This window comes from Rhinolophus sinicus, linkage group LG13 (assembly GCF_036562045.2).
Source record: "Rhinolophus sinicus isolate RSC01 linkage group LG13, ASM3656204v1, whole genome shotgun sequence".
NCBI lineage: Eukaryota > Metazoa > Chordata > Mammalia > Chiroptera > Rhinolophidae > Rhinolophus > Rhinolophus sinicus.
Window position 1 is genome coordinate 39,590,281 of NC_133762.1, and position 18,807 is coordinate 39,609,087.

At 51.8% G+C, this 18,807-nt stretch overlaps 1 protein-coding gene across 6 annotated transcripts; it reads left to right on the top strand.

The window, feature by feature from the left end:
* The first annotated feature begins 1,286 nt into the window (after window positions 1–1,286).
* Window positions 1,287–18,439, top strand: RBCK1 (RANBP2-type and C3HC4-type zinc finger containing 1). Of its 6 annotated transcripts, none has more exons than XM_074317980.1 (13): window positions 1,287–1,378; window positions 1,786–2,074; window positions 3,141–3,285; window positions 7,740–7,833; window positions 7,923–8,121; window positions 9,003–9,124; window positions 9,201–9,374; window positions 10,524–10,684; window positions 11,729–11,840; window positions 14,353–14,532; window positions 15,208–15,306; window positions 15,630–15,773; window positions 17,312–18,439. In XM_074317980.1, the coding sequence occupies exons 2-13, from the start codon at window positions 2,053–2,055 to the stop codon at window positions 17,390–17,392; spliced, it is 1,533 nt and encodes a 510-aa protein (XP_074174081.1). In that variant the 5' UTR covers window positions 1,287–1,378; window positions 1,786–2,052; the 3' UTR covers window positions 17,393–18,439. The 6 variants fall into 6 exon arrangements, with proteins under 6 accessions (XP_074174081.1, XP_074174083.1, XP_074174084.1 ...); XM_074317982.1 differs by having other exon boundaries at window positions 1,311–1,378; window positions 1,986–2,074; XM_074317983.1 differs by lacking the exon at window positions 1,287–1,378 and adding an exon at window positions 1,552–1,688 and having other exon boundaries at window positions 1,986–2,074.
* The last annotated feature ends 368 nt before the right edge of the window (window positions 18,440–18,807 follow it).

The window sequence follows — 18,807 nt, forward strand, 5'->3', positions numbered from 1 at the left end:
ACAAAACCCAAGAAAGTTTGTCACCAGAAGATTCTTCCTATTGGGAAGTCTGAAACAGTGGTTCTCAAACTCGGCTTCTCATTACAGACACCAGACAGTGTTAAAAACTCCTGTTGCCTAGGCCCATCCCCAATCGTTCTGAATCAACGGATCTGAGATGTGGTGGCCTGGGCTTCAGGATTTTTAAAAGCTCCCCAGATGATTCAAATGTACAGCCCAGGTTGAGAACCTCTGTCTTAAGGGATATATTTCAGGCAAAAGGGAAGTGATCCCAGATGAAAGTCTGAGATTCATTCATTCACTTAACATATAATCCTTAAGCACCTATTATGTGTTAGGATCTGTTCTAGACACCAGAAACACAGCAGTGAGCAAAACAGACAAAAGTCCCTGCCCTCCAGAAGAGGCAGACAGACAAAAACAAACAACAAAATAGAAAAGTAAAATATGCTGTTAGATAGTGTGTGTGGGGAAAAAAGAATCCAGAAAGAAGGAAATGAAGTGCTGGGTGTAGGTGTGTATGTGATATTTCAGCTAGAGTGAACAGAGGAAACTGGGGTAAAAACCAAAACAAAAGGAACGAGCAAGCGATGAAGATATTTGGGTACGGCAAGTGCAAAGGCCCTGAGGCGGGAGTGTGTCTGCCTTGTTTCAGGACCCAGGTCCTGTGGTGCTTGACTGGAGTGAGCCAGGGAGAGTAGCCAAAGGAGAGGAGGCAGTTGACAGGTTTCTACTTTGAGCGAGATGGGAGCTCTTGGGAGTGTTTTGGGGAGTGACATAGTTTGATTTACATTCTAACAGGACCCTTTGGTGACGCTAGGTGGAAAATGGACTGTGGGGGTCAAAACGGAAGCAAGGAACTCAGTGAGGAGTTTGATGCAGGACAGCAGAGGAGATATGACAGAGGAACAGCGGGATGGGAGTGAAGGAGGTGAGAGGTGACAGATTTTGGATCTATTCTGCATGTGGAGCCCATAGGGTCTGCTGATCTATGGGATGAGGGATAAGAGGAAAATTAAGGGAGGAGGAGGCTCAAAGACTCAGAGCTCCCAGCCTGTCTCGGGGGAATGCAAACTTCCATAGCGGCCCAATAAAAAGGTGGAGAGTGACCTCCAAGAGGCAGCGTAAGGGTGAGTTCCTGAGCCTACCAGGCCTGGATTCAAATCCGCCTTTGTGGCCTCGGGCAGGTCAAACTCAGTCTCTGTTTCCTTTTCTGCAAACGGAGCTAAAGCCCGGGTCTGCCCACTCCTGTGCTAACGGCTTGGCTGAGCTGGGCTGGATCCGCCCAATCCCCGCCCCCGGACCGCCTCCCCGCCTCCACCCGGCCCCGCCCTTCCTTCTCCCCCACTCCTGCCGCGCCGCCGGCGTGGCCCCGTGGGTGAGTGAGGGTGCGGGAGTCGAGGGTCCACCCGGGAGGGGGGTGGGGACGCCCGGGGTAGGGGCTTTGAGCGCCTGGGACCTCCATGACCTAGGGCGGGGGGTGGTGTCAGCCTGGGACTGCCTGGAGTGGGCCGGGCGGGAGCCTGGTGTCCCGGATCCCGCGACAATCTTCCTCCTCACTTCCGGGGACGCCACTTTCACTTTCTCTTCCCCCGAAACTGCTCCCCTCCTCCTCCCGACTGACGGGCAGGAGTGGAAGGAGTTGAGCTGAAATCCTGGTCGCCGGGGGGCGCTCCCAGCAGAGAGAAGTAGGGGCCCTACCCGGAGCCTTCCAGCATCCCTACTGTGCGGTGTCGCCCTCCCACACGCCAGGCCTGCCCTATTTTTTTCTGTCACCCCTTGCAGGCTTGACTCGGTGCCCCCTGCCCTTTCACCTCCCACGCAAAGTCCCGGCTTGTCCCCTATCCCAGACCTGGTTCCCGCCCTCCGGGTCGTGTGATGCCTGCTGACTGCTATTGGGGACACCGAGGCACAAAGAGGACTTGGGCCATGCCAAAGGCCGCTGGCTGGGGCTGAGTTGCTCTTGGTCGCCTGCCCTCTCCCAGGTGACCCGGAGGTACATTTGCCCGGAGCTGCTGCCCCCGCTTGGGGGGATGGGCGCAATCACGCCAGATGGACGAGAAGACCAAGAAAGGTGGGCACAGCCTGGAGGCGACTGGGAAACTTCGGGTGGGAGGTGGGCCCTGCCAGGACCTGGCCTCCCTGGCCAAGAAGGGCCAGGGAGAGGGGCCTTTAACCCTGGCCTCCCTCTGCTCACCTGCCCTTCAGTTTCCTCCCTCGGGGCTGGGTTGCTTCCAGAGGCATCTTGTCATTCATTTATGTGATGCCCCTGTGGCCTCGTGGACCAGCTCTGAGCAGAGCTGGGAGAGCCCAGAGGACACAGGAAACCTTCCAGACGGGTGGGGGATACAGACCTGAATATCAGATGTCCTTGCCTCCTCCCTTGCCCCCTCCACCCTGTGTTGTAGCCCATAAGTCAGGTCATGTCACCACCCTGCTCCTGTGTGTCCTTAGAACAAAGCCCAGAGCCATTGGGTAGCTCACCAGCCCTGCTGAGTTGGCTGCCTTCACAGTATTCCTCCATTCTCCCCCTTGCTCATTCTGCTGGAGCCCCACTGGCTTCTTTCTGTTCTAATCCAACCATTTCTTGCTCAAGGCCTTTGCCGCTCTCTCAACCTGGAACACTCTTCCCCAACCGGGCCTTGACATATCCAGTTTCTCCTCCTTCAGGTCTTAGCTTCAATGTCACTTCCTCCTAGAGACTTTCCCTGATCTCCTTACCCTATTTGTTTCCTTGCCAGCATGGATCACTATCTGAATTTTTTTCTTGTCAAAATTGTTAATTGTCTTCCTCCCAGGGTGGGAGGTCCATATAGAGAAGGGACTCTGTTTATCTTATTCACTTGCTGAATCCCAGTTCTGGGACAGTTAAATGCTTGTCAAATAATGAAAGGAAATGTGGGGCACCTGGGAATATGAAGGAAAAATGGAACAAAATGAGCACAGAAGGGGAGTGGGGAGTATCAGAGAAGGCCTCGCAGAGAAAGGGACTTTTAAGCTGGGTGTTGAAGGATATGTAGAAGTTCACCAGGAAGACAGAGGAAGGAGCATGTACAAAGGATCACCTCTCTCACCCCCTCACCCCCAGCTCCTGAAAAATAAACCCTATGCTTACTTGCATCTACTGTGTTGGATTTTAGCCGAGGAGATGGCCCTGAGACTCACTCGAGCAGTGGCAGGCGGGGATGAAAAGGTGGCTGTGCAATGTGCAATCTGGTTGGCAGAGCAACGGGTGCCCCTGAATGTGCAACTGAAGCCTGAGGTGTCCCCAACACAGGACATCAGGTGAGGAGTGTGTGGCGGGCTAGTCAGGGACACGGCTTCCTGAACCCCAGTGGGTCACAATGTATTCTTGTCAATAGAACAGTTATTCTTAATACAAGGTTCTGGTGTCAGGAGACCTAGCTTCAAACCGTAGCTCCGCCACTAGTCAACTATGAGGTCTAGGGCAGGTCACTTCACCTCTCAGAGTTTCCTTTTGTTTGTTTGTTTTTTTCATCTTAAAAATGGGGCAATTAATAGTAGCTATCTCGTAGGGTTGTTTGGCAGTATAATAACAGTGGCATAAACAAGTTTGATGGCAGGCAGTCCAGATGTGGAGGCTTTGCTCCCTGGAGTCCTCAGAGACTCATGCTGCTTCTGTCTTGTTATTCTATCATTCATGGTCTCTAGTCTGAGGTTTTCTTCGTGGTCCAAAATGGCTGTTCCAGCTCCAGCCACCAGCATTCTTGTCAGCAGGGAGGAGGAAGGGGAGAAAGGTACCCCCGCCCACACTCCTCTTAGGAGCACAGCTCAGAAAGTACATATACTTTTTCTTAATTCCTCTGGACCAGAACTTACTCTCAGCCATACTCAGCTTGAAGAATTCAGGGGTTCTCTTAGCAAGAGAAGCAAAGGAGAATGGGTACTGTTAGTCTTTGCCCCAGGAAGCTTAATTAAACTTGATGCTGAAACACTTAGCACAGTACCTGGCACATGGTAATCACTCAATAAACGTTGATATTTGTTTATTTATTTAATATTTTTTTAACTGCTGCGTCGTAAGACAATGGCTTTTACAGTTTCTAGTTTACAGTGATCCTGGTAGATCCCATTTGATTTTTTAAATGGTTTTATGAGGTATAATTGACATACCATACAATTCAGCAGTTTAGTGCGTAGTTCAAGGCTCTTCGTATATCGAGAGTTGTGCGGACATCACCACAATCAATTATAGAACATTTTCATCATCCCATAAAGGAACCCTGTGCTCATTAGCAGCCACTCTTTGTCTCCCTGCCTTTCCCCAACCCCACAACCTTAAGGCAACCATTAACCTATTTTGTATCTCTAGGGATTTGCCTATTCTGGGAATATCATATAAATGGAATCATACAATATGTGGCCTTTTGTGTTTGGCTTCTTTCATGTAGCATCATGTTTTCTAGATTCATCCATGTTGTAACATGTACCAGAACTTCATTCCTTTTTATTGCCAAGTAATCCATTGTGTGGCTAGACCATGTTTTCTTAATCTATTAATCAGTTGATGGACATTGGGTGGTTTCTACTTTTTGGTTAAATGACTAAAGTTGCTATGAACATTTGTGTCCAAGCTTTGATACGGACACATAGATCTCTGATTTATAGCCAGTCTGTCAGAAGTACACGTAACAACCTGGACTTGCAACTGGTAACTGAAGTCCAAGGAGAGGGTGTGGTTCCTAATCTAAATCCCATTGGTCAGAAACCCAGGTAATAACCTGGGCTTGGGATTGGCATCTGAATGGGGGGCGGAGGAGGGGGGAGCAGTCTTGTAGAACTGATCCCTTAACCTGTGGAAGCTGATGCCATCTCCAGGTAGATAGTGTCAGAACTGAGTTGAATTGTAGGATTCCCTGCTGGTGTCTGAGAATTGCTTGGTGTGTGGGAAGCCCCTCCCCCCACACATTGTAAATTGAGTCTCAGAAAACTAAGTTGATTGCTTTAGAAAGACAAGTTAGAGACGAGGCATCAAAAAAACATAACCACTTTAGGGTGAGACAGTTGTTAAAAAAAATATGGTAAAAATCCAGAAGGATCTGTACTCAGGTGCTTTGAGAATGTCTTTAAGTTTTTGCTCCACCTTAAAGAAACTGATACTGCAAATGATAGACCATGTATTATGGATGTGGTTCACACAAGAAGAAAAGTCATAGGAAACTCCAGTAGCAGAGTCACACTCAGAGAAAAGCTATTTGCCCTTCACCTAGAGAGGGGGCAATGAATGTGTATTTATAACTAGTAAGGTAAAATTAAGTGTTTAAAGTTTGTCTGCAGCTATTTCTGTGATTCTCTGCATTAAATGTTCTGATTTTTTTGATCACCCCTGACACTGATGACGTGGATATAGGGCTCCAACTGTATTTTTTTGTTTATTGGTGCTAAGATTATATAGCTTTTATTTATTTATTTTTTAAAAAATTTTTTTGGGGAAGGAGAACAGGACTTTATTGGGGAACAGTGTGTACTTCCAGGACTTTTCCAAGTCAAGTTATTGTCCTTTCAGTCTTAGTTGTGGAGGGTGCAGCTCAGCTCCAGCTCCAGTTGCCCTTGCTAGTTGCAGGGGGCGTAGCCACCATCCCTTGCGGGACTCGAACCAGCAACCTTGTGGTTGGGAAGACGTGCTCCAACAAACTGAGCCATCCGGGAGCTCAGCAGCAGCTCAGCTCAAGGTGCCGTGTTCAATCTTAGTTGCAGGGGGCGGAACCCACCATTCCTTGTGGGAGTCGAGGAGTCCATCCAGCAACCTTGTGGTTGAGAGCCGCACTCCAACCAACTGAGCCATCTGGCCACCCAGGAGCTGCGCAGCAGCTCATTGACTTCATTCTAGTTGTGGAGGGCACAGCTCGCTGGCCTATGTGGGAATCGAACCAGCAGACCCATTGCCCAGAGCTCGCGCTCTAACCAACTGAGCCACCCTGTCTGCCCCAAGATTATAGCTTTTAGATTTTGTTTTCTAACTATAATTAAGGCTTCTATGCTTTACCTTTAGGTTGATTCTAAAAATGTAAACACACTAAAATAGCATTTAGAGGAAAACTAAAAGGAAATTAAAAGGACTAGATCTTAACTTTCAAAACATTCTTCAAGCAGTTGGGGTTTTGATGCATTCTCCTTCATCAGACTCAGCTATTCTTGTTTCTTGTATTTCAAAACTTTTCATATGGGAAAGTGGATGGTAAACTTTGGAGTCTTTACTTGTTTAAAATTTTCTATATTTTGCTCCCTCGCTTCATTGATAGTTGGCTGGGTGTTGAAAATCATTATCCTGAGGAACTTTGAGAGTATTTTCTGGAGTATTTTAAAGCAAATCTCAGATATTATTTCATTCATAAATAATTTGATATGTCTTTAAAAAATAAGGACTTAAAAATAACCTCAATACCATTATCACACCTAAAAAATTAACAATAATTCCCTTCTATCCCCTAGTACTCTGTTTATATTCAAATTTCCCTGATTATCTCATTACTGCTTTTTTTTATAGTTAGTTTGTTCCAGTTAGGAGCCAAACAAGATCTACACATAGCATTTCTTAATATTGTCTAAGCCTTTTTTTTAAAAATTTATTGGGGTGACAATTGTTAGTAAAATTACATAGATTTCAGGTGTATGATTCTGTATTGCATCATCTATAAATCCCATTGTGTGTTCATCACCCAGAGTCAGTTCTCCTTCCATCACCATATATTTGATCCCCCTTACCCTCATCTCCCACCCCCCACCCCCTAGCTAAGCCTTTTTTATTCTCCATTTTTATGCCATTAATTTTTTTAAGAAACCTGATCTTTGACCTCTAGAATTTTCCTACATTCTGGAGTTGTTAATTGTCTCCTCAGGGTGTCATTTAATATCTCCCATTTTCCTGGTGAACTTGTAGTTGGATCTAAAGGTTAGGTTCGTCCAGAATCACTTTGTAAATTCCCAGGAGTCCTTTCTCATTTTCTGATTGCTTCTTGCTGTTCTTGCTTTATGGATGCAGTGTTCTCCCATATCTCTCTGAAGGTACTAAGTGGACTTTACTCTTACTGTTTTGTACCTAATTTATCCGTTTCCTCTGGGACCAGTTCTGGGTTTTCATCTTAGCCTTCCCTTTTTATGCTTTTGGTCTTCCAAAATGTTTGAGGATCCTTGGGAAGATGGATGTTTAAGGCCACTTTCTCTGGAATAATACTGTTTGGCTTGAAATCCTGCCTCTAACACTTATTGCTTACTTGGCAGAGTCACTATAACCTGTCTGTGTCTCATGTTTTTAGCTGTAAAATAGGGATAACAACAGTACCTGCCTCATGGATTCGTTGAGAGGATTAAATGAGTTAATATGTGTTGAGTGCTTTGCAAAGTCTTGGCATATGGTAAATAATAACCGTGGGTGGCTTGACCAAGGAGGAAAGGAGAGTGATAGAAGGGCCTGGAGAGATGGGGAGGGGCCAGATCACAGAGGCTCTTGCACGCACAGTGAGTGTGGATTTTATTCTAGGAGCAGTGCGGAGCCATTGGAGAGGCTTAAGCCGTGGGTTCTGATAAAGGAGGAAACACGCGTGCAGGATGCCAGGAGAGGACCCTAACCCACACTGGGGGGTCATGTGTGTGGGTTTGTGGGTGTGTATTCACGTGCATGTGCATGCACAGGTGTGCAAAACATGTCCATGCTTATAGCTGGTGGCTGAGATCGGACCTGCGGACAGAGCCCTTGCGCTTACCCCTGTTCTCTGCAGGCTGTGCGTCAGTGTGGAGGATGCCCAGATGCACACTGTCACCATCTGGCTCATGGTGCGCCCTGACATGACAGTGGCTTCCCTCAAGGACATGGTGAGTGTGTAGAGCCTTCCCATTTTTTTCTGTACCGCTCTACATTGGTCCTCCCTTCCCACTCCCCCTCTCCCCATCCTCCCCACCAGGTGTTCCTGGACTATGGCTTCCCGCCAGCCCTGCAGCAGTGGGTAATTGGTCAGCGGTTGGCCCGGGACCAGGAGACCCTGCACTCCCATGGGGTACGGCGCAATGGGGACAGTGCTTACCTCTATCTGCTGTCAGCCTGCAACACCTCACTCAACCCTCAGGAGCTGCAGCGGGAGCGCCAGTTACGGATGCTGGAAGGTGAGGCTGTGTCTGCTCCTGAGCCACAGGACGTGCACCTGACGTCCTGGGGCAAGAGGGAGCAGAGCCCATGGGCTTTCTGTCAGGGATTCACCCTGGAGGGTCTTATCCACAGTGGGGAAGAGAGGACAAAGGAGGGAGCCATTTCTGGAACCATTTGAGAATAGCGGCCTAGGGGAAAGGGGCTGAGTTTAATCCTGGCTCTGGCGTTTATCAGCTGTGTGGTCTTGGGCAAGGCCCAGCCTAAATTGGGTAGGATGAAAATAATAGCTAGTGTTTATTCTAAATTGTTTATTTCTTATTTTGAAATATTTCAGATGTACAGAAAAGTTACAAAATTGTACAAAGAATTGTATAACCAATTCCCATGGACCTTTTGTGTGGATTTGTGTGATAAAATATTAACATTTTACCATATATCCCTGCTTTATAATTCTTTCTATTAACATATACATTATTTATAAAAATTATTTATATGCATATAAATTTTATCTGAACTGCTTTGAGAGTAAGTTGCAGACATCTTGTCCCTCTCCCATAAATACTTCAGTGTGTATTTCCTTAAAAAAGGTCATTTTCTTGTGTTACCACATACAGCTATCAAATTTAGGAAATTTACATTGAAGTACTATTATCTAATCTACAGATCTCACTCAAATCTCACCGGTTGTCGCACTGTTAGAGGATGGACTCTGGCCCTGTGGGAGCCAGGATACTCAGCCAGGCCTAGGCCTGCCTAGCAGGACCAAGCTGGAGACTCCTCCAGGGAGGAGGGAGAGGATAGGAGGGGACTCAGCACAGGGTGTGGGGTTCCTGGCTGGCTGGGGGTGTGGACAAAGTGGGCTGCATGGATCCACCAGCCCCCTAACCCTCCTCCCCAGATCTGGGCTTCAAGGACCTCACGCTGCAGCCCCGGGGCCCACTGGAGCCAGCACCCCCGAAGCCTGGGGCCCCCCAGGAGCCAGGGAGGGGGCAGCCTGACACTACGCCCGAGCCCCCGCCGGTAAGCCTCCCCAGTGCCCCTGACCACCCCACCCTAGCCCCTTGGTGTGCTGAGCTCACTGCCCCTCCACCCTCAGGTGGGTTGGCAGTGCCCAAGCTGCACCTTCATCAACAAGCCCACACGGCCGGGCTGTGAAATGTGCTGCTGGGCTCGGCCCGAGGCCTACCAAATTCCAGCCTCCTACCAGCCTGATGCAGAGGAGCTGGCACGCATGGACAGGGAGGCGGAGGCGCTGCGCCAGTACCAGCAGGTGGGTGGAGATGTCCCCCGACAGACACTTGCAGGGAGGTGGAGTCCAGGAAGGGAGACCCTTCCACGTAGCCACTCCTTCCCCTTTGCTGCCTTGCCCCCTCATGACCATGCCACAGGCAGTGAACCCGCACTTGACTGTGACCCTCCCTCTCCTGGAGGTCATCCTGTGACAGAACCGGCTCTCTGCCGTGATGCCCATCCAGGCTCACATGCCCTGCCCACATGTGGGCTGTGGCTCCGCCCCTAGCTTGACATACACACCTCTGGTGCACACAAGTGTGCTTGGCTGAGACCCCAACCCCTGGCTGGGACCCTGACCAAGCCCTCTCTGCCACGCCCTCCTCCACCTGTGACTGAGCCCTGCCTCACTCAGCCATGACCTCACCTCGGACCTTACATGGACTCTCCTGCCTCTCTGGCTGTGGCCCATCCCTCACTTCCTTTGACCCTGGCCCTGGCCCTTCACTGCTCCCAGGGAGGTTGACCCCCTCCCTCTGGCCTGCCCCCCTCATAATGTCCCCCCCCAGTTGTGACCCAAGCACTATGACAACAGGTGTCTGACCTTGAGTGTTCCCTCATTCTGATCGAATGCCCCCATCCTCCACCTGCATTCCCCTTGGACCCAGTGCCGCCCTTCCCCACCTCAGCCATGACCTCGCTCCTGGTCCTACCTACAACCATGGCCCCGCCTGTCCTCTCTCCTGCCTTGCTCTGCTGCCTAGCTTCATCACTCCCCTTCCCATACCCTGACCTACTTTGTGGCCTTGACCCGCTCCACCTCCATCCCCTGGCCCTAGCCCCGCCCTGCTTGGCAGAGTTGTGATCCGTTACCCATGGCTGCCTCCTCAGACCCTCGCCCCCTTTCTTCCCCTACCCTCATCGCTCCTTTGCCAGACTTGACCTCTGATCATAGCCCCAGCCTGCCTCTGCCCGGCCCTGCTGCCCCTGGCTTCCCTGCCCGGCCCTGATCTGAGCCCCACCCTTCCCAGTGTCTCTCGCTCACCCCCACCGCCTGGCCTCTCGCACCCCTCCCCGGGAATCCTGAGTCCCTCCCAGCTTTGACCATATCCCCTGGTCCCGCCCGCTTCCTGGTCTGACCCCCTCCTGAGACCCTGAGCCGCCCCTTGGCCCCACCCCCTGTGCCCAGCGGAAGCAGCAGCAGCAGCAGGGGAACTACCTGCAGCACATCAAGCTGGATCAGAGGAGCCTGGTGCTGAACGCCGAGCCCACCGAATGCCCTGTGTGCTACACGGTGCTGGCGCCTGGCGAGGCGGTGGTGCTGCGGGAGTGTCTTCACGCCTTCTGCAGGTGTGTCCCCCCATCACCCCATTAAAGTCACGTTGATTTCAGCCACCAGTCACGCAGGGCAGAAAGGGGGTGGGGGCCTGTTTTCTCACTCTCGTTGGATGCCCACAAAAACCTGGGAGGTAGTTGCTGTCTCCCCATTTTATAGGGAAGGAATGTGAGGTACAGAGAGGCCATCAACTTACTCAAGGGCACGCGGGTCAGGCATTCTAGCTCCAGAGCCTGTGCCCCTGCCCACTCCTGACCCAGGCCCATGCAGGGGCATCGAGGCGCTCGCCCTGGCCACCTGGCTGGTGGGCACTGTGCCCCCTCTGAGGCTGCTCTCCTGGCCAGTCTATCCAGGGCTGTGGAGAACACATCCTTCTTCGCCACAGCAGATGTTTGGCGCGCGGCCCCTGGGTCCAGGGACTGTGCTAGGCCTGGGGATCCAGGACGGATCAAAGAAGCTCACGTCCTGCCTCCTGGAGTTGACATTCCAGTGGGGAGGCTGATGTTCATCAAATAATCACTGATGGAAATTGTGTCAAATGCCAAATACCAGAGGATTATGATTGAAAAAAACAAAGGCCCTGCTCCAGCAGGGGTTGTGGGAAGCCCCTAGGAAGCAGCACTTGAGCACAGACAAGCGCATCTGGCATGGTGTGTGCCTGACCTGTTTGTGGGAGTCAAGTGGTCCATGTGGCCAGAGCAGAGGGATGGATACAGAGGTGTTAGGGAGGGCGAGTCATAGGGGCTCCTGGGAGTGCAGTGAGGGGCTTGGGTCTGTTCTGGGTGGGATGGGAGGCCCCTGGGGAGGGATGTGGTGACACAGGGAGCCCAGGAGGAGGCTACTGCAGTCCTCCAGGCGAGGGGTGATGGGCCCTGGACTGGAGCAGCAGGGGTGGCAGTGGGATGGGCACAAGTGGCGGCCATGGTGATGGGTTGGTGGGAGGCACAGGAAGGAAAGGAGGTACTGAGGAGAAGCCCAGCTGAGATCAAGCTCACCAGGGGTAGAGGCCGGTGGATGGGGTTCAGATGACCCTCACCTCCACCTTACCCCTTTCCCAGGGAGTGTCTGCAGGGCACCATCCGAAACAGCCAGGAGGCCGAGGTTGCCTGCCCCTTCATTGACAACACCTACTCGTGCTCTGGCAAACTGCTGGAGAGGGAGATCCGGGCGGTAAGGCCTGGGGAGGGAGGAGCGTGCCCTGTGCCAGGGCGCTGGGCCCTGAGCTGGCGGGGGGACCGGCTCGAGTGCCAGTCTCAGGCAGCAGACATTTATCACAGCCTCTGTATGGGATGCTGGGGGCCCCAGCAGCGAACAGGACAGGAGTTGGGGGAGGTAGCTAGTAAAGAAACCACCCAGATGAAGGAAAGAGCCCAGCAGTTAGAGTGGGCCTGGGTGACCTCCAGTCAAATACTCAGCCTCTCTGTGCCTCAGTCTTTTCATCTCCGTTAGGGTCAAAGTTAGAGTTAGTTTCTATTTCAAAGATTGTAAAGATTATAGTAGATGGTATGGGTAAAGAATTTAGAGTGTTTGACATGCTAAGCCCCGTGTCAGTTAGCTTTTGCTGTGCAACAGGTCACTCCAGACTCTGTGGCTTAAAGCAACCATTTATGTTGCTCATCCATCTGCAAGTTAATAATTTGGGTTGGGCTTAGCTGGATGATTCTGGTCCAGTCTGGGCCTGGCTGGTCTCATCTGGGCTTAGCTGGTGGGTCAGCTGCCCTGGACTGGTTTATGATGGTGTTATGTTCCATGGCTGGGATGACCGGGCCTCTTTCCACTTTGGTCTCCCATCTCGCAGCAGGCTGTTCCCATGGTGGTGGTCTCAGGGTTCCAAGAGCAGCTGGCAGGGAGCCCCAGTGCACAAGTGCTTCCCATGTCTGCGTTTTTTTGTCACTTGCTGCTATTCCATTGGCCAGAGCAAGTCACATGCTCAAACCTGGAATCTGTGCAGGAGGGGACCACCCACGGGTGTGCAGTCAGGGAGACATGTACAAATTGGGGCCATTCCTCCAACCGTCTGTCACAGGGCTGTATATGCCTGCCTGTGTGTGTGTGTGTGTGTGTGTGTGTGTGTGTGTGTGTGCACTGTTGTTACTATAATTGATGATATTATCAAGTTCTCTCCCTGACTAATGGTGATCTTGAGTAGGTCCCCTCCCTTAATGGGCCTCCATTTCCCCATCAGTAACGTGGACTCTTGGGCTTGATTTCAACAGCTGGGGAATGGCCTTCCCAGAACTGGGCATCTTGGGGTTCTCTGGCCAAAACATGGAGGGAGGGCCAAAGCAAAGGTCACTGAAATCCAAATGGGAGAGCCCCACAGGCACATACACAAGCCCCTGTTTCTCCCTGTCACTCCTATGATCCTGTTTCTGAGAACCCCCCTAACTTCACCAAGTGTTTCCTGGGGCCCAGGGAGTTCGACCTCAAGGGAAAAAGGTCAGGGCACAGAGGTAGAACTTGGGAACTCCCACCCCTTACCCCAAGAGCAGCCCCATTTTATCCGTCATCAGAGAAGGGCAGTTCCGGGAGGTTGCTGAGGCCTCCTTGCTCTGGCCTGTACAGTCAATCCATGTGGCCTGGCACCCATAGTCGTTGCCCAGCGGTCTTCCTTGTGCAGTCACCCCGGCCAGGGGGCATTGTGATGGTGCCAGTGCTCATGCCAAAGCGCCGCAGGGCCCATGCTTCTCTGGAGCCCCTGAGAGTTTACGCAAGCCTCAGAATGACCTCAAAATGGTCAAGTGTGGCAGAGAGAGAAAGGGGTAGGGAACAGTAAAGTAATGCAGGGGAGAGTGTTTTTACAAAAAAAAAAAAAGAAGAAAGAAAAACCTAAACCACAGAACAGAAATGAAAGAGAAAAAACCACCCACAACCCTACTATCCCAGGAAATCCTGACTACATTTTTTCTCCTGTTAATTCTGGTGTTCCTGGGCTGACATCACGTTTTCCTTTTTAAATCAACTTTATTAAGATATACTCTGCACACAATAAAATGCACACATTAAGTGTGCAGTTGGATGAGTTGCAACAAATGTATCTCTTGTAACTAACCACCACCAATCAAGATCAGGATAGGCATGATTTTTACTTCATTGTCACTGGCATAGATACAGTAGCTTTGGCTATTTTGCTACAAAATCTTCTAAAGATTATTTAAATCTCTATGGCACTATCCTGTTTATACCTCTTAATAATTCGAGTGTCTCAATTTGTAAGCAATGCTTCAAGGAACATTTTTTATGGTGTCTCTTCCTTATATATTTTCTTAGGATAAACTTGTAGAAGAAAAGTTTGGGACCATTGAAACATTATTGCCACATTGCTTTCTCAAAGTGAAATGTACCAGGACACTAGTTTAACCATATTTTCTCCAGCATTGTGTTATTATTTTTGTCCCTTTTTCTAACTGTAGTAAAATACAACAAAATTTGCCATTTTAACCATTTTTAAGTGTACACTTCTGTGGCATTACGTTGTGCCACTTTCACCACTATCCATCTTCAAAACTTTTAATCCACTTTTTGAATGGACTTTTTAACACTGAGAGAAATGTGAAGAAAAGAGCCTGGGGCTGGGTTGGACATGATGAATTGGGGGCTTCCAGGAAGATACTTGGTGGCAAGGAGGGCCACATACCGGGTGTTCTGAACCCCAGAGACCAAGGCTGTGGTGTGTTGGCAGCTGCTGAGCCCTGAGGATTACCAGCGGTTTCTGGACCTTGGCGTCTCCATCGCTGAGAATCGAAGTGCCTTCAGCTATCACTGCAAGACACCGGACTGCAAGGGGTGGTGCTTCTTTGAGGATGACGTCAATGAGTTCACCTGCCCCGTGTGTTTCCACACCAACTGCCTGCTCTGCAAGGTGAGGATGGGAACCCACATTGCTTAGTCACCCTGGTCCTGCCCAGAGGGCACTGCAGTTTCAGTGCTTATTCTCCTGGGAAGGGAGCTATGATACTGGCCGGGTTGTCATGACTTAGAGCTGCATGTCAGTGACAGGGCCTGGCCTGGGCCCCAAACTGAGCCTAAGCCTTGGACCAAGCCCTGGCCCTGGACTGAGCCCTTATCACAAGCCCTAGACCTGGCTCCAGATGGAAGTTCAACCTAGACTGAGCCCTGGCCCGGACTGAACCCTCACGCCAGGCTGGTCCCTGCCTCCGTCATCTCGATAGCTGACCATTAGAGAGACTGGTGAAGAGTAGATGGGTCTGAGCCTGGTTGCAGCCTGCGCAGGCTGCCGCAGAGCTTCGGGCCCGAGGCGGGCCAGAACCTAACCAGGCACTAGGGGCTGCAGCCAGGGAGAGGTGGTTTAAATAGGTATACGTTATTATTCTATGTGATCCCCCTGGTTTCACCTCTCTGGCCTCAGTGTCCTCTTTTGCAGAATAGGTGTGTGGCTTCCAAAGCGAGGGCATGTCAGTGACAACATCCAGAGGCATCACTGTTCGTGTGGATGCCTCCTTGGCCTCCCCCACCTCTCCCAGCTTCCTAACCCCCTGGGGAAACTTCTAACGTCGAGCCCCTCACCCCGCTGCAGGCCATCCACGAGCAGATGAACTGTAAGGAGTATCAGGACGACCTGGCCTTGCGGGCTCAGAACGATGTGGCCGCCCGGCAGACGACGGAAATGCTGAAGGTGAGGCTGGGACAGGGCTGAGGGCCTGGGGATGTGTGAGCTAGTTGGGGGTTGGAGCTTCTCAGAAATGGTTGAGGTTCACATGGCCCTGGAAGCTTTAACCTCCCTGTCGGCGTCGCTCCCATCTGGAGCTGGGACGTGGGTCAAGTGGTCAGCTGGGAGCAGCAGGATGTGTGGGTGGAGGGAGGACACCCCAGAAACAAGGAGCATAGGTGAGCAATTCCACAGCTCCTGCAGGGTTGCCAGTTTCCCTGTGCAGTAGGGAGGGCCGGGACCGGGCAGCTGCCCGTGCCTGGTTCCATGGTCCCCCCGCCCTGTCCCAGTCCATGCTGCAGCACGGCGAGGCCATGCACTGTCCGCAGTGCAGGATTGTGGTGCAGAAGAAGGACGGGTGCGACTGGATCCGCTGCACCGTCTGCCACACCGAGATCTGCTGGGTCACCAAGGGCCCGCGCTGGGGCCCAGGGGTAAGTCCTTGGGGAGCAGAGGACTCAGGAGAGGTGTGGGGAGGGGACCTTGCCCCAGAGGGGGGATTGGAAAACTGCAGCGCACCGGCCCAGTCCAACCCACTACCTGTATTTGTGCAGCTTGTGAAGTAAGAACATTTTTACATTTTTTAAATGGTTGACAAATAGCAAAAGAAGAATATTTTGCGATTTGTGAAAATTATATGAAATCCAAATTTTAGCCAAAAGTGAAGTTTTCAGGAAGCACAGCTCTTTCATTTATCAATTGTCTATGGTTGCTTTTGCGTGACGTGCCACGGCAGAGACCGGGTGGCCTGCAAAGCCAAAAATACCTGGCTCTTTACAGACCCCTGTCCTAGAGGACCACGATTAAGGGTTCAGTCTGGAGTCAGAGCTGGCATGGGGCCCTGGCTCTGGTGCACACTTGCTGTGGGGTTAGGCTCTTACTGCCTTCTCAGCCGCAGTTTCTTCATCTGCAAAATGGGGTGATAGCAGGGCCTGTCTCAGGCCTGTCAGAATCAAATGAAAAGCAAGAGGCTTTTCACAAAGATGGCACTGAAGGCGAAGAAGGAATCCCTTGCCCCACCCAAAGCCGAAGCCAAAGCAAAAACTTTGAAGGCAAAGAAAGAAAGCAGAGCTGAAAAGTGTCCACAGCCACAAAAAAAGGATCTGCAGGTCACCCACCCTATAAAGGCCCAAGGCACTGCTGCTCCGAAGGCAGCCTGAGTATCCTCAGAAGAGCACACCCAGCTTAAACAAGCTTGACCACTGTGCCACCACCATGTTCCCCTAACTGCCGAGTCAGCATGAGGAAGATAGAAGCCAACAGTACACGTGTGTTCATTGTGGGTGTCAAGGCCAACAAGCACCAGATCACACAGGCTGGGAAGAAGCTCCATGACCTTGACGGGGTCAAGGTCAGCACCCTGATTGGCCTGATGGAGAGAAGAAGGCACAGGTTCCACTGGCTCCTGACGACGATGCTTTGGATGTTGCCAGAAATTGGAATCATCTAAACTGAGTCCAGCTGGCTAATTCTAAATATAAAAGTTTTTCACTGTAAAAAAAAAAAAAAAAAAGAAGCAAGAGAAGCGCTTAGCAGGGTACCTGCCTCATGGCCAGCACTCTGCATAGGGTAGCTGTCAGTGTTAGGGGTGTGTTCCTAGAACTGGGTGCTCATTATATACAGATGGGCATCGAGATAGATGGAGGCAGAGGAAGCCACCTTTTCCCATGCTGCCGATGTGCTGAACCTTCCAGAATATGCAAAATGCATCAGCTCCTTTCCCTGGTCTGGGTCTAGGCGTGGGCAGACTGAGGTCATGTAATGGGGGTGCTGCGGGAGCCCAGAAAGGCCTCATGATGGCCTCCACCAGGTAGCTGAAGCTAAAACGGCCAGCTGAGGAACAGGCGACCTGCCCGAGCAAAGGCCCAGAGTGGAGTGTGCACTGTGTTGGGGTGTGATGGAATAGCGTGGGAGGGGCACTGTCTTCCCTGCTGACCTTCTCTCTACCCACCCACCCCTACCCATCCTCTAGGGCCCAGGAGACACCAGTGGGGGCTGCCGCTGCCGGGTGAGTGGGATTCCGTGCCACCCCAGCTGTCAGAATTGCCACTGAGCTGAAGATGGCCTGGTCCCCACGCTGGCCCTCCATTCACAAGCTGCTGGAGGACAGGGCAGGTGTTTTGGTTCTGATTTCCAGCCTGGAAGATGCCAAGGCCCCTGAGCTGCATGGATGGGGATGGCCTTGTTTGCTAGGGTGTTGCAAGGGTCCCCCTCTGCCCCCAGCTAGCTGCTGTCCACAGCCACCTCTGCCCCAGTGCCTTTGCCCTTCCCCTGGGGCTTGCTGGCCAGACCTCTTGTCTCTCCTTTGCGGCTCCCACCTCTGCCTGACCCAGCCTTAATCGCTGCCCTGGCCAGAGGCCTTGCGGATAGAGCCTCTGAGAGCCCCTGTGAGTCCACGCACCCCCTCCACCATCCTTGTCTGCTGAACACTCACAGCCCGCCACCCCCTGGCCTCTTTCTGGGGGAGACTTTGCTCTGGCTTTGCTGTTGGAGGCCTGGGGCCTCTTAGAACTGCTGCTAATTCTGTTCAGAGCCAAGAGGGAGACCTGGCAGTTTGTAAAGCCCAGCCCATCAGGTCCAGCTTCTGCATCTTCCTCTTTGCTGCTGGTGTAAGCTGATTAAAGTGGTTTTCCAGGAGGGGATGAGTGTGCTCTCTGTTCGAGGGGCATGGGCTGGCCCTACACACAGGCAGGATCCCAGGCTCTTGAGGAACTACGGCAGGAAGTGGCTGGACGAGCCACTTGATACCCCATGCCTGTGTGAGGGTCAGGGTGTCCTTGGGTCAGTATTCACCCAGGTAGCTGCAGTGCGTGGAGTCCACACAGCAGCGTCTGCAGAGCCATGTGGGTCGGAGGGGCAGGCAGGGGCTGAGGCAGCAGCTCCAGGCTGACAGGACAGGCTTGCTGCTCCCTCTGGCCTCCCGGCGTCCGGGATCGGGAAACAGACATGTCAGGATCAGGTGGAGCTGCTGCAATTGAGGGTGAGGTTGTCTGTTCTAATGTTAACGTCTCAGGCAAGCTGGCACAGTATTGGTCCGGCACTGTTTCTTAGTCCCCATTCTGTGCTGGTGAGAGATTAATAAAACACGGTTTTGGCTGTCCATTCTGTAAGTTTTTACTGTATTTTATGACCCAACCGCCCCTTCCCCTGGTAAGATGTGGTATTTTGAGGGTCACCACAAAGCCTTTGGAAATGGCATGGTCGCCCTGTCCTTGGGTGCCAAGACTTGAAAGAGTTGACCCCAGGCACTGAGCAGAGAGATCAGAGGCCATGCCTTTCTGCTCTGCCTGCTCTGCTGGTGTTGGCTCATGGCAGCTGTCATGGCTGAAGGGCACGTTTGGACAGCCTCCCACCCTGGGAGTGGGAACTGGTCAGGCTGAGCCGCTGACTTGGAAGACACGGAAGCAGCTGAGAGCTGAGCCGCAGGAGAGAGAGATGGGGCCCGGGTGGGGGCTGATGCTTTCTCTT